Genomic DNA, 16,170 nt, shown 5'->3' with positions numbered 1-16,170 from the left:
CCAGTATTTAACAAGTGTGGTATGCCTTCTCCTAGAACTGGCATGTGGTCTGCGGGGTCATATGGTGGATGCTGCCATGATCTCAGATAGGCATGAGAGGACATGACAGAACACATTTAACGCTTTCGTAACGCGCTGTATTTTGTGCTTTTATGACCGAAGTGAATCTAGTCAAAAGCCTTTAAAGTGGACCCATACTGTTAATACATCATCTTAATAGTCCTGTTGGAAAGGGCTAGGTTCACGCTCACATGTGCAAAATCACACGCTTTACAGCAGCACACATAAAAAGCACTTAGCTCCTGTTACAGTATTTAATAATCAACTGACGACATACAGCAGCGTCTCCACCAGGGAACCAACCTTCCTTGATGCGTTTCACCACTCCTGGCCTGCCAACAAAGATAGGGGGAACTCTCCTTGTGAGAAAATCAGGAATGGTGAAACGCATCAAGCAAGGTTGGCTTTTGGCTGGAGACATTTCTGTATGCAGTCAGTTTATTGATTATTAAAAAATACAGCAAGAGGAGCCAAGTGGAGTCTGGCTGAAATTCATGTTTTTAGTGGAGATGGACCGCAATGGCCAGCACTCTGGTTGTCCATGTACAAGAGAGAGGACAGTTTTGAGCAGATCTATGGGTGTTTTTCCTCTCCAGAATTAAAAATTCTTGATTCCCTGCAAACCTGCATCTTCACCATACATAATCACTGTAAGCCACAGCAGCTATTTAACCCTTTCCTGACCACGCTATAGGCAAAAGACAGCTACAGAGCAGTCACCTAGTTCTAAGACGATGTCCATGGACATCCTCCCAGAACCACACCCCACTGCACACTGGCTGGGGCACGCAGCAGTCACGCTCTGACGGCTGTGTTCTTTGGACACAGATTGGGCAAAAGGCCTACCACAGCGGCCCTTTACCATGTGATCAGCTGGATCCAATCACAGCTGATCACATGTAAACAGGTTTGCTGGTTATTGGCAGTCCATCCTCACGGGCTGTCACAATTGTGACAGGGGGCTTTTACACCGATCAGTGTCCTGATTATCAGTGTAGCCCCAACAGTGTCCATCAGTGCAGCCTCATGAGCACCCATCAGTGAAGGAGAAAAATTTCTTCTTTGCAAATGTTATAAAATTAAGAATTGGAAACAGACTTTTTTTCTCCAAAATTTTCAGTCATTTTTTCACTTGTTTATAAATAAATAAAACCCAGTGGCGATTAAATACCAAAAAAGAAAGCTCAAACTGTCAAAAAAAAAAAAAAAAAAAAAAAAAAAAAAAAGTTAAAATTTGGGTACAGAGTTGCATGTAGCCAAAATGAGAGACATAGATTATATATATACACACACACACACACACACACACACAAAAAAAAAAAAAAAATTATAATACATAATATAATGCAATATTTGTCGCACTGTATTTGCGCAAATTTTTTTTTGGGGGGGGGGGGGGGAATACACAAAATGAATTCATAATAAAAATAAACCTTAAATTTAGACAATTTTATTTTTTATTTTTTTATTTAGAATGTGAAATATGTTACACTGCGAGAATTGTGATCTTTATTAAGCAAAAAAAATAGCAATTCTGATTTTGGCCAGAATCATGCTTATCACCTATGGAGATTTATTTTAGGTACCGTAGTTTGGCGCCATTCCACAAGCGTGCGCAAGTTTAAAGCACAACGACATGTTGGGCATCGATTTGCCCGGCGTAACAATCTCATATCTTACAAAAAAAAAAAAAAATCAAAAAATGGGGTTATATATTGCGTTTTGCTTTTAATTCACTAAAGTGTAGTTTAAAAAAAATAAATAAATTGCGTTTGGGGGAAAAATAAATAAATAAATCACTGTGCAAAAACCATGTGACATAAAAGATTGCAACGACAGCCATTTTATTCTCCAAGGTCGATATCGCTCTATAGTTTGGGAGTGCTGTGTTTTTTTTTTGCTAGAAAATTACTTATATTTTTACATATAATGGGAGAAGTGTCAGAAGTGGCCCAGTAAGAAAGTGGTTAATATTCTGGCCAATGGACTCCATGAACACCCAAGCGCATGCGCATAATGTAGGTTTAGGCGCAAATTTCCTGTGTTCATAAGGCCTTAAAGGAAATCTGTCCTGTGCCCTGTGGACTTTTTCCCTCCTCGTCTTTCCCTTTTCTCATCTTTTTTCACTTCTTAATCTGACCTCCCATGCCCATCCTCTCAATTTATCAGGCCACTGGGCACTGTCCTGGTAGTGATGGTCACGTTCCTAACAATATTGAGTCTTTATTTTAGCATATGGTCTTGTGTTCAGCTGCATTTGATTTCATGTTTGGACATTTTTGGTAAATTTTCTCGGAGCCAATGGCATCTCCAAGTTTCAAATCATTCCAGATTCTGATACTTGACCCGTTGCCCATAAGTGAGGCCTTCCTTGGAACTTCTAGGACTTCAGTACTCCTCAATATACTTTATGATCTCTGACAAAATATGCATTGTAACCATCTAATTTCCGAGATTATATGTTGGATTGACTATTAATAAAACCTTTTATAAAAAGGAAATCTGACCTAAATAAATATTTAGGGAGGATACTATTGCTGACCTGCTGAAAATGCTAAGCACCTGGCTATCATGTTTACTCCATAGTTTCTAAATCACTGACCCAACATCAGAGCATACAGATTATACTTTGTTCTGGCTCAGTTACTCTGGAAGTAACGAAGAGTCTGAAGCCGCATTAAATCCGAGCAGTTCGGATTAGACTGTTTTTTTAAATTTCTGAATGAACAGGTTACTAATCGCTAAAAATGTATCCAAGTTAGTCAATGATAACGTACACCACAGAACTCTAAGAAGCCCTTTGTGAAAGATTGTGTCGTCATTGTACAGTGGATGCCCAGAATTCAAAGTGATAACAAATTGCTGCGTCACTGCTGAGAGGCAACACACGTAACCAAAAGCACGCGATTATTACAGATGATTCCTAAAGGGCAACTACAGTAAGCACTGACTGGTGGAGACGCCATGCATAACATGTAAACATTCACGTCCACCAATTGTAGAGGTGGGGGGGGCTGGCGAAATTAAAAAATAAAAATTAAAAAAAAAAAAAGAAGGAGGAGGAGGGCGGCTTTTAGAAGTTAAGTGCCAGATGTAAAGTTTTTAATCCACCGAGCAATTATGCCCAATATACAGTATAAACAATATGATTTAGTGACGTTTCCCTCATCAGCCTGGACAGCTTAGAAACCCCCAGAGACAAAGCCACTAGACTTAAGAGTGCAACCACAGGCCACCAACACACACACACACACGCACACACACACAATGGAAATAGTATGCATAAAAGGGCCAAAAGTATATTCAAAATCTTAGACAATCATTTTCTAGTTATACGTGCAAAATATTAACTCAATGTAGTTTAAAAGTTATGTTATGTTCATCTTTACATGTCGACAGCCACATTTTGGCATTAACAGGCTTTTTCTGGCACTTCAAAAGAAATTGTCAATGTACAAACAAAGCAAAGACTTTTAGTACTATATACTGTATATGGAAGGGAACCTCATTCCCAAAGTAAAAAAAAAAGTTCATATAAAAAAAATAATAATTTCATAGCCACTATTAGAATTTAATCCTAATTAGAAGTGTGACTAAGCAGCAGGAAGAGGATATTTCAAAGCACAGACTTCAGGAAATACACTCCCAGTGACCCTGTGAGGTTCTCTGGACTGGATTTTTCATATGAAGTCTGGAATTGCTTTTTAAATCACTGCATGCACTGAGGACACTGCTCACTGTAAATACGATTATACAGACAAATCCAGCTCTTAAAAAAAAAAAAAAAAAAAAAAAAGCTATTTTCCCCTGCAAATGTCTTTTCCATGGCTGCATAATTTCTGGAAATGTGTTCATCTCGGGGCTTCCTTCACATGTGAAGCTATAAACAGTTCAATAAAAACAGGAAATTGTGTCATGCATAGTTCTAGGAGTGCAAGTCATTTGTAACACTGTCCTGGAGTAACGGGTGAGTGCAGTGGAAGGTTTTCCGCCATTAGCCACAGCAGAGGAAACTATGAATGAACTGGAGGCAGAAGGATGAAAGAATTCCTCAGCTGTGGGGACAGCATGTGCCAACATGTCTCAACGGTCATTCTCACCCTCCTCCTCTGCACAGTTACATCTGTTAAAAAAAAGGGCCAGGTTCATTTTAATAAAGATTAACCACTGACCAGTAGAATTAATAAACTGGCCAGGATATCCCCGATACAGCAGCTATGCTAAACGTAGATAGACAATCCATTAACATTTAGGGAGTTATACAACCCTTGCCGTTTATTCCAGCTATTCACACCACTGTTGAATGGGACTGCAGTCTTCACAGAAAGTGATTCATCGGTACTTATCACTTTTTTATATATATATATATAAAAAAGTTAGAAAAGGTATTTTGTTTTTTGTTCGTATCCAGTAAGGGAGACTCCCTCTCACTTTGTTTTGAAGACAAAACAGGAAGTAGATGGAAATCAAAAAAAAAAAGAAGCTCAGATGAAATTGAAGACATCGGCAAGTTGGCCTTCTACAGTAAGTGTATCGCTTACTCCGATGCCAGGCACACGTGCTCACTCGCACATTTCTCCAATGATAGTCTAGGGATGGATGTTTTTGTAGTTTTATTTTTGGAGAACTTGGATAGGGAATGGAGTTGGATACAACAAAAACAGGAACCATGTATAAGTTGAGGACGAAGTATTCTTTCTGGAAAATCTCTACTAAAGTCTGTGCTTGCAACAAACAGTGGACTAGTGGTGGGAACTTCAGACGCCTTCCTTTAGAGCCAGAGAGCAGAATACCATTTACAGAGAACTAAGTGGACTAAGATCTTCACAATACCAGCCAATGTCCCCTTTACAATAGACCTACAGCTGACTCTCTAGCACCAGAGGATGGCAACCGCACAAAAGGTCCCCAAGATCTCTCAGAAGCATCTGTGCTCACACAACGCTCAAGGGAAGCTGGTTGCCTCCTTTCAACTCCCAAGCATCGCATTACTCCAGTGATACCAGACTTCAATCAGCTCTCCAGCTTCAGGGTCTCAGCATCCAGGCCCCCAGGGCGACCACCTGAGGCCTCTCAACTGCAGACATGTGGCAGCAAAGCCATGGAGGGCATCAAGCCCCTCCAGGCTGGACTGATCCTCTCCAGAAAGATTCAGAGTCCAGTGTGCGCCAAGAATACAGTATATACAGTCTTCCAGCATGCCTTTAGGGTCTGCATCTCTGGGATTGGCCAAGGCTGTATCAATATTCATGCTGCCATTTGCATAATGCAACACCTATGATCCAGAAGCTTCTCAAGCTCTCTGGAGACAAAGTGAGTTATCAGGCTGGCAGCAGCTGAGCACACTGAACAGACCTAACTAGTGGAATGCAGCTACACTGATTACTGTGAGAAAACTAAATTCACCTAACAAACACAGCTACAAAAAATGCAGTGAGCCAACACTAAACATATTTACCTAATGCTAGCACCTACAGTGCCTTGAAAAAGTATTTATGCCCCTAGAATAAAATATTTTATTGGGATTTTATGTGATAGACCAACACAAAGTGGCACATAATTGTGAAGTGGAAGCAAAATGATAAATGGTTTTCATAATTTTTTTACAAATATCTGAGAAGTGTAGCATGCATTTGTATTCAGCCCTCCTGAGTCAATACTTTGTAGGACCACCTTTCCCTGCAATTACAGCTGCAAGTCTTTTTGAGGATGCCTCTACCAGCTTTGCACATCTAGAGTAAAATGTTTGCTCATTCTTCAAAATAGTGCAAGCTCCATTGTAGCTCTGGCTGTAAGTTTAGGGTTATTGTCATGCTAGAAGGTGAACCTCCACCCCAGTCTCAAGTATTTTGCAGACTAACAGGTAATGTGTCACATTTGTGCCATTTACCTCTTCCCTATATAGCCCATTGCTGACCACATCTGCTCAGATTTTTTTTTTTTTCATCTGATCGATGTTTGATTTGATTAAAACAATCAAATCTAGAAACCATTAAATAGCCATAACTTCCCTTTCACTCAATTTAGACTCAGTTTCAATCAAACTGAATTTATTAGATAAGGCAGATTATTATCCATAGTTCTGCTTCAAATGGGGAGTACTGTGTTGCTTTGTTCATAACTACAATTGCATTTTGATCGATCAGTGTAAGAGATAAGATGGTGGAAACAGATGCAATTGATTAATTACCATCATAGGTTACAATAGTATCTTAACTCTTGATCGAAATCCACATTCCCATGTACAACAAATCAATCCAATGGGATAATGACTATAGATTGATAACTTCTGATAGGAGTAGTCAATCAGAAAAGAAAGCAGTAATTTATTGAAGTGTAAAAATTTAAGTAAAATATCTGCCTTAAGTGGGCACCATACTGCAAATTTGCTATAGAGAAATATTCAGCAGTCTCAGCGTGAACTCCAGCCAGGCCATGCCCCCAATGCATTTTTCTCCGCCCTGGGAGCTTAATCATGGGGAATCAATGCATATATTTGCTGCTGACCCTAGGTCTAGATACTTGGCACAACAGATATAGGTATATATAGTGCAGTGCTCACAAACCCAAAACTAAATAAAAAAATTTTTTCATATATATATATATATATATATATATATTTTTTTTTTTTATATAGTGAGCACTGCACTAATATATATATATATAGAAAAATAATCCTATGAATTATCAAGATCTTATCCCCAATGTCTGCCATCCAAGCACTAACCAGGCCCAACCCTGCATCCCTTCCAAGATCAGGCGCATTCAGGGTGGTGTGGCCATAGGCCTTAAGGTCATACACACAATCAGAAAATCATATGAAAAATACTGCTTTTGAAGCAATCGTCCAATAATGATTTGTGCACAGCTTTTGAGTGCCGATCATGACAATTCATGCAAAATCATCCAATGGGACAAGCACAAAAATGTTTCTCGTACTATACGAGATCATGCAATTTTGTTTAATCAGTACAGTTGTCGTCCGAAAATACAATACATTAAATCACTTCAGAATTTTTATTCTGTTGTACGAGAATTTTTGCATCTTTAGTAACCTCTTAATTTGATAGGTGTTTGTTTTTTTGCATGCTAATCTCCTAACAGATAATACGTCCCACAAGCAGTGATAGGAATTTTTTATATATAAATATAATATAATATAATATAAAATATATATAATCTATCTCTTTATTTTTTTGTGTGGGACACCTAAACAAATGGAGCAAATAAGAGAAGTTGACTATTAGGATTTACATAAACTTTCCAACATCATGCACACAGGACATCAAAAATGTTGCTTTTTTCTGCCTCTAAATGCCCCTCTGTTAGCCCATGTCTTAATGAATATACAGGCGTTTAGGCCAGGTTCACACTGGTACAACACAACAGTCGTACGTGGAGTTGTACTTTGCTCTGCGACTTTAAGTCTGACATCCATTCAACAACTTCAATGAACGGGGATCAGACTAATTCGGTGAATCCTACATTCACCAAAAAAAGGGTGTGAAAAATAAACAAACACAGTACACAGGTTTTTAAAGTATTTTATTAAGGCAGCACCATTTCTTCCGACTTCTCTCTCTTCTGCTTTGTCTCCTTTGTCCGCTGTCTTCTTGCTGTTCTGCTGATGTTGACTCAATGCGATCTCCTGGTGTAATGCTGGGTCTTCTGTGTGCAATGACTTATATTGGCATGGGGCGGGGACACCCGCTGACATTATGTGGAGGTCCTGCCCCCCTTCCGACCTCATCGCCCCATCATGCCCTGGGTGACGCAAGAAGGGGACGGGGACAGGGCCCCCGGATGTCAGCTGATGGCCCCGCCCCAATGTGGAACCAGCATTACACCGGTAGATCACGTTGAGTCAACATCAGAAGAAGAACAGAGCAAGAAGACAACAGACAGAGAAGACCTGGCAGAAGGAGGAGAAGACAGCGTAGAGGGGAGAAGAATCGGAGAGGGAAAAGAGGATGCCAGGAGAGACGCTGGAGCTGCCTTAATAAAATACTTCAAATACCTGTGCACTGTGTTTATTTTTGAGGTGAATGGGTAGGGAGTACAATGTACCCTATACTCATTAAGATAGGGTGGGGGGCCAGGATCTGATGAAGGGGGCTTCCTAGATTCCAATAAACTCGCCGCCTGCAGACCCCGACAACCACTGGCAAAAGGGTTGACGGGAAGAAGCTCTTGTCCTCATCAAGGCATACGGCCTGGTACAGTTTGGGGGGGGGGGGGGTTGGTAGGCGCTCGCGCGCTTGTCCCCACCCTCTTTTCTGACCTGCCGGGCTGTGTGCTCGGATAATGGCCTGGTATGGATTTTGGGGGAACCCTAGGTCAGTTTTTTTAAGCGTGGGGGCTCCCCTTAAACCCCATACCAGACCGAAGGGCCTGGTATGGTCTTGGAGGGGGAACCCATGCAGTTTTTTTATTTATTTGGCTGGGGTTCTCCTTCAAGATCAAACCACAAGTCGCCTACCAAAGTTGGATCAGTTAAGACTGCAATCCGACTTGAGTGATATGCAATGGGCTGAAGTAGGATCAAAGTCAGACCAAAGTAGTGCAGGGAGAATTTTCAAAGTTGGACCGACTTGTGTCAGACCAGTTAAGGCGGCTTTCATAGGAAACATTGACTTTCAGACATTATGCGACATGAGCTCCCAATGTCGGAGCGTTCGTTGTACCAGTGTGAACCCAGCCTGAGAGGCAGAAAAATAAATTCACCACCCACACGTTTAGGAGAGTCGCCTTTGGGCAAAAAATAAATAAAAGAATCACCTCAGGTCATTATTGCTAGCACATTTATGAGCATTCATGGGTTTGCTTGTTAATGCACTATAAATGGGCAGAAACAAATTATATTCTGGCCGATAAAATGCAATAAACACCAAACATACATTAAGGCGCATTAACTCGCATGCAAAATGCAGCTTTTGGTGAGTTTTCTCAGCTGCGTTTCCTTCTTTGGAGTAAAGAAAGAAAAAAAAAAAAAAAGAAAAATTGTCTTTTTTGCACGAGGCCTAATAAGCATTTAAGGATAATACATTTTATTAGGAGACTGAAAGTGTGCTGTGAAAAGTGCAGAGAATCGGACTGGTCCCTATGGGGGACTGCCCAGTATACAGACCACAGAAAGGCCAGATTCTCAATAGCGCATCACCAAGAGGTAAGACAACAAAGTGGTCAGGACTCTCTGCATCCCACCATCTGTTCACTTTATGGAGATACAACTGGATTGTACAGTCACTGACAAAAGGGCCCTCAGGGAAGTCTAAAAGATGGCTATAGGTTACTAGAATTAGGGGGGGTCGACCGATTATCAGTGCGTCCTATTATCAGCGACCGATATTCACTTTTATAGACCCCAGATCCCTCAATAAAGAGTACTGGACAGCAAAAAAAGTTAAAAAAATGTAAAAGTTTTAATCTACAGAATATCAGCACCTGATATCAGCTTGAAAGGCAGCAAAAAAAAAAAAAAAACGATATCAGTCGACCCCTAACTAGAATGACAGAGAGCATGTATGCCGCTACTCAATGACCATTGAAGGCCCATAAAAACAAAGTACAGACCTACGGCTAGTTTGGGTTGCAAGCTATCCTAGATTAGAAAGTGCAACCCTTGTTTGCATTACATGAGTCTTCCACTTTAAAAAAAAAAAAAAAAAAATAGTAAAATCTTGTGACATCCGGGCCAGCCTTCTATTTTTACAGTGTGAATAAACAGCTTGTTTCTCAGCAATCCGGTTCAGGGGTTACTTCTGCTTGATAAATTTAACTCAGCATTTTGGCAGTTTATACAAAATAAACCATATACAAAAACAGGCTCATGCAGCCACATTGTTAACATATAAAGCTTGTCACAGAACAGACATCAAAATTTAAAGCCCGACCTCAGAAAAACAAAAAATTCTCCCTGGTAGTGGGGCTGCACCCACAAGAGGTTAACCATCTAAGGACCAGGGCTTTTACTGGCACATTTTGTTTACATGTAACAATCTTTTTTTACTAGGAAATTACTTAGAACCCACAAACACATTATAATATATATATATATATATATATATATATATATATATATATATATATATATATATATATATATATATATATATATATATATATATATATTATTATTATTTTTTTTTTAAAGCAGAGGCCCTACAGAATAAAGTGGTGGGTTTTCAATTTTTTTTTTTATGTCACATGGTATTCGTGCAACTTTGTTTGTTTTTTTATGCACAATATTTGGGGAACAAATACACTTTTTTGAATTTGAATGCAAAAAAACGCGAACACACACACATCCATAAACCAATTTTTTGTAAAATAAAAAAAATAAATAAAAAAAATATAAAAAAGAAAAGAAAGGAAGATGTAACGCCAAATATAGATACCAAACACACATTGCGCAAGCCCGTGCAGCGTTGACAATGTAAATTTTACTATCCATAAGCGACGCTTTAAAAGCCTTTACAAGTTACCACTTTAGATGTACAGAGGGAGTCCAGTGCTAGAATTATTGCCCCTGATCTGATGTTCCCAGCGATACTTCACATGTGTGGAACAATTGCTGTTCACACAACGCACACAAGCGTTTTTCTTTTTTTTTATTATTAAAGCAGTCGTATAGTGTTATTTTACCTGTAGGTTAAAAAAAAAAAAAAAAAAAAAAAAAACACACACACACACAATCTCCTAAACCTGTATGGTTTAGGAGATCTTTCCCTCGCGACGAGCCGCTGACTGCAGTGGGGCATACGCACAGGCGATTCTCGGCTGAAAGCCCGGCAGACTCCGAAACCTGCCGGAAAAGAAGTCTCTCGCGCACACGTGCGGGAGTGACGATATCACGGCTCCAGCCACTCACAGCGCCAGAGCCGCGATACCCGGAAGACACGCTGAGCGGAACACGTCCGCTTCCTCAGCGTGGATCGCGTGAGATGTCGGGGCCTCATTCTAAGCCAAGTACTAGCTCAGTATGCCTTTTCCCTTGCAGGTCTGAAAAAAAAAAAATAATAATAAAATAATAAGTCAGCGGGTTTACTCCCGCTTTAATAATGTATTTTATTTTTAAAGTGTTGCTTTAAATGTATTTTTTTGATCACTTTTATTGCTGTCACAGGGAATGTAAACATCCTTGTAACAGCAATAGGCATGTGGCAGGTACTCTTCTTTATGGGAGGGATCTGGGGTCCCCAAATCCCTCCTCTGTTTTTGAATACTTGATTGATTTAAGGACGACGATGACATCCGGGGAAACCATAGCAGAGACCTGATTAAAGCTGATCCCGACTTCGTTTGGGTGTCAAGACTAGCCAGCAGACGTGCCAGCTGGTAGCTCGGGTCTCCCGGTGGTGCAGGAGAGGCTGAGCAAGCTGTGGAAGGCAGGAGGGGCTTGTAATAGCAATCAAGCAGCGCCAAATAACGGCACTAGGATGCAGCTGCAGGCATCATCCTGGCACAACCACTTGAAGACCAATGATGTACCAGGTATGCGACTAGTCGGGAAGGATTCCAGGCATGGTAAATTGTTATACAGTAATATTGGTATGGTATATACCCATACCTGGCAGATGTTCCTGAAAGTTGGAAATCACCAAGGACGATACCACTAATCCAGTGATCTCCACTTCCTTCCAGGTCCTGTGCCGAGTGGCTGGCCTCAAGTATTGTGAATATACGATGGTCAGCCACTTGGCAAAAATTTGGTTGATATATTTACTAGAGGTCAAGAAGAAGAGAAAAAAAAAAAAAATACCAAATACACAAACACTTAAGGCAAATGGTCATACACTAGCTAAAAAAAAAAAAATTGTCCAAAACCCTGTCATTTGGACCCTTCGTTCATTTTTCCAGTTAATGGGCACAAATAGGAAAGGTAGAAAAATTCTGCAGAACGAACAATAAATTGAATTGTTAATGGGTTTCTATTCTGTTAAAAATTGAACTGTGTGCACTCGATACTTGGTCGGGGCTTCTTTTGCATGAATTACTGCATAAATGCAGCATGGCATGGCGGCGATCAGCCTGTGGCACTGTTGAGGTGTTATGGAAGCCCACGTTGCTTTGATAGTGGCCTTCAGCTCCTTTCTTTCTTGGGTCTGGTGTCTCATCTTCCTCTTGATAATACCCCACAGGTATCTCTATGGGGTTTAGGTCAGGCGAGTTTGCTGGCCAAAGAAGCACAGTGATACCATGATCATTAAACCAGGTATTGGTACTTTTGGAAGTGTGGGCAGGTGCCAAGTCCTGCTGTAAAATGAAATCAGCATCTCCATAAAGCTGGTCAGCAGAGGGAAGCATAAAATGCTCTAGAATACCCTGCGCAGACTTTGGACTTGATAAAACACAGTGGACCAACACCAGCAGATGACATGGCTCCCATAATCACCACAGACTGGGGAAATTTCACACTGGACCTCATGTAACTTGGATTCTGTGTCTCTCCTCTCTTCCTACAGACTCTGACCTTGATTTCCAAATGAAAATACAAAATCTTCCACAGTCCGTGATGATTGGGGAACCATGTCATCCACTGGTTTTAGCGCAACATCAATGAGATGCACCTGTGTATTTAAAGGCTTTTAAATGTTTTCAATGCTTGCAGCATTTACTGTCATGGCAGATTTGTTCCCCTATGTCCACGTATTGTTGCAGCTAGCCCCCTTATGTACCCTTGAGACAAGAATATTTCCAGTTCACACAACGTCCAATGAATGCCTGACCATTCCCACTATTGCATCACAAATATGGGACCACTAGTACCATGAAACTCTGCCTGCATAAGGTCTGTGTGTCTGAATGTTCCATGTGCCTGTATCAGATCTAATTACAGTTCAGCTCTCACCTGCACCAGCCCTAGACAGAGACCTATGGATTGTGGGATATGTAGCTTCTTCAGGGGAAGTGTCAAATCTCACACCACAGACAGAGGTTATGCATTAACCTGTGCAAGACGTTGCCAATTGTCCCATATTGCAACACAGACTGCCAACACAGGAAATGTAAAGAATTACTCTTAAAGGCTATGTGTACAGAGCAACAAATTACACCACGAAACTACAGGATCAATGCACATCTTATACAGGTGAAAAACAAAGTGCAAGTAGGAATATTTACCATGCCTTTAATCGCGGTGGTTACAACCAATCAGACTCTCTCGTGTTTCCTAATCTGCACAAGGAGCTGAAATCTTACTGGCACTGGATTGCACTTTTTATACCATAGAATATATTTTCAGTGTCAATAGGAGTTAACATCTTACCTCGTTTGTGAAGCCAACCTTCTTTTACAATCGCTACTTCATTCATAATGACGGCAATGTTTCTCGGTCGACAGCTCGCACCAAGATGCCGAATTAAAACCTTTAGCAGCACAGTAAATGTTATATCTGAAACACAAAAAAAAAAAAAAAAAAAAAAAAAAAAAAGGTAAGGGTTTATATATTACAAAAATGGTACACAAAGCACAATTGGGTTGTAAGGGCAGCAGATGGTGCATGAAGTACAATTTGCTGCTGTGGTGGCACACAGCTATGCCACTATGTCCCAACTTTCCCAACACTTGTAAGATCCCCACGGCACAAATGACACCCAGCTAGTTTGTTTGTTTGTTGACTTGCATCTCTTGGATGACAAAGTTGATGTCCTTTTTTCCTCACAAATATCTTTATTTCGGTGGTATTTGATCACCTCTGCAGCTTTTATTTTTTGCGCCATAAACAAAAAGAAGGGCGACAATTTTGAAAGAAAAAAAAATATTTTATTACTTTCTGCCATAATGCATATCCCAAAAAACAGCAGATCTCTCTCCCCCAGACTGATCCCCGTTCTGGCTCTTTCCCATGATCACTGGTGTGCCAGGAAAAGCCAGTTCACAAACTGACGTACCAGTATGTCGACTCTCGCAGTTCTAACTGCGGCGGCTTGTCAATACTTTAAGATAACAACAACAGTAAAATAAACCTACAGGTCCAGCGCTAGCGTTCCACTTTTCTCAACTATCTTGAATGTGTTGTCAGCAACCCTAGCAACTCAGAGCTGTCAAGAAAACATGACATTTAAGCACCCACTGTTTAAATTTACATTGTCCCTTCTATTTCTGTATATGGATGATGGCGCTGTAATTTTAACAGAAAAAAACAAACAAAAAAAGAAAGCCTCTGAAATACAGAGTAGAAAATATGTATATTAATACACGGTTTTAAAGAATTAGAATAAGAGGAAGGTGAAGCCTCTAATCAATCAAGATGTAATATCCTGCCCCCATCATGGAGGAGGAGGAAGTGGGCTGAGAAAAGAAAAAGAAAAAAAGAAAAAGAAAAAGAAAAAGGAAAAGGAAAAGGAAAAGGAAAAGGAAAAGGAAAAGGAAAAGGAAAAGGAAAAGGAAAAGGAAAAGGAAAAGGAAAAGGAAAAGGAAAAAGGAAAAGGAAAAGGAAAAAGAAAAAGAAAAAGGAGAAAAGAAAAAAAAGTTTACATACCCTGGCAGAATTTATGATTTCTTGGTAATTTTTCAGAGATTATGAATGATGACAAAATAAATTTCCTTCACTCATGGTTAGTGTTTGGCTGAAGCCATTTATTTCAATCAACTGTGTTTAATCTTTTTAAATCATAATGGCAAAAGAAACTACCCAAATGATCCTGATCAAAAGTTTACATACCCTGGTGATTTTGGCCTGATAACATGCACACAAGTTGAGACAAAGGGGTTTGAATGGCTACTAAAAAAGGTAACCATCCTCACCTGTGATATGGTAGTAATTAGTGTGTGTATAAAAGGTCAATGTGTTTTTGGACTCCTGACAGACCCTTGCATCTTTCATCCAGTGCTGCACTGACATTTCTGGATTCTGAGTCATAGCGAAAGCAAAAGAATTGTCAAACGATCTGTGGGAAAAGGTAGTTGAACTGTATAAAACAGGAAAGGGATACAAAAAGATATCCAAGGAATTGAGAATGCCAATCAGCAACATTCAAACTCTAAATCAAGAAGTGGAAAAATTAGGTGTCCTGCAAAAAAACCCTAACCACGGTCAGGTAGACCAACTAAAATTTCAGCCACAACTGCCAGGAAAATTGTTCGGGATGCAAAGAAAAATCCACAAATAACTTCAGGTGAAATACAGGACTATCTGAAAACATGTGGTGTGGCCGTTTCATGATGCACAATAAGGAGACACTTGAAGAAACATGGGTTGCATGGTCAAGTCGCCAGAAGAAAGCCATTATTACGCAAATGCCACAAAGTATCCCGCTTACAATATGCCAAACAGCAGACACAAGCCTCAAACCTTCTGGCACAAAGTCATTTGGATTGATGAGACCAAAATTGAAAAAAAAAAAAAAAAAATATGAAAAATTTTGCCCACAACCATAAACGCTACATTTGGAGAGGAGTCAACAAGGCCTATGATGAAAAAATACTGGAGAAACATTTGCATTCATCAGCCAGGAAGCTGGGCATGGAACGTACTTGGACATTCCAACATGACAATGATCCAAAACACAAGGCCAACTCAACCGGTCATTGGCTACAGCAGAACAAAGTGAAGATTCTGGAGTGGCCGCCTCAGTCTCCTGACCTCAATCATTGAGCCACTCTGGGGAGATCTCAAAACATGCAGTTCATGCAAGAAAGCCCAAGAATTTACAGGAACGGGACTTTTTGACAAGAGGAATGGGCAGCTTTACCAGAATATAAAGAGCCCCATCCACAAATACCACAAAAGACTTCAAGCTGTCATTGATGTTAAAGGGGGAAATATACAGTATTAAGAACTGGGGTATGTAAACTTTAGATCAGGGTCATTTGGGTAGTTTCTGTTATTATGATTTAAAAAGAGTAAACACAGTTGATTGATAATAAATGGCTCCAGCCAAACACTAACCATGAGTGAAAGAAAAGTTTGTGTTATCATTCATATTCTCTGAAAAAAAATGGCCAAGAAATCATAAATTCTGCCAGGGTATGTAAACATTTTTTTGGGGCTGAATATCACTTAAAGAGGAACTGCAGTCTGCTCACATAATTTGTAATAAAAACATCTTTGCCATTCTGAAGCTTCCCTCCAATCACTTTTGCATATTTCATATATACTGTGATTCT

The 16,170-nt window shown here is 40.0% G+C and overlaps 1 protein-coding gene across 3 annotated transcripts in view; it reads right to left on the bottom strand.

The window, feature by feature from the left end:
• The window catches only part of AKT1 (AKT serine/threonine kinase 1), a 261,968-nt gene that overhangs the window by 204,183 nt on the left and 41,615 nt on the right, over nt 1-16,170 (bottom strand). For all 3 annotated transcript variants that reach the window (XM_077464503.1, XM_077464501.1, XM_077464502.1), the window contains exon 2: nt 13,328-13,453. In XM_077464503.1, the coding sequence (XP_077320629.1) occupies nt 13,328-13,373 (46 nt within the window). In that variant the 5' untranslated portion in view covers nt 13,374-13,453. The remainder of the gene's footprint in view (nt 1-13,327; nt 13,454-16,170) is intronic.

This window comes from Lithobates pipiens, unplaced genomic scaffold (genome assembly GCF_037356315.1).
Source record: "Lithobates pipiens isolate NorthernLeopardFrog02 unplaced genomic scaffold, aLitPip1_a1.2 Scaffold_30, whole genome shotgun sequence".
Classification (NCBI taxonomy): Eukaryota; Metazoa; Chordata; class Amphibia; order Anura; family Ranidae; genus Lithobates; species Lithobates pipiens.
This window is presented reverse-complemented; position numbering and strand designations above follow the sequence as displayed.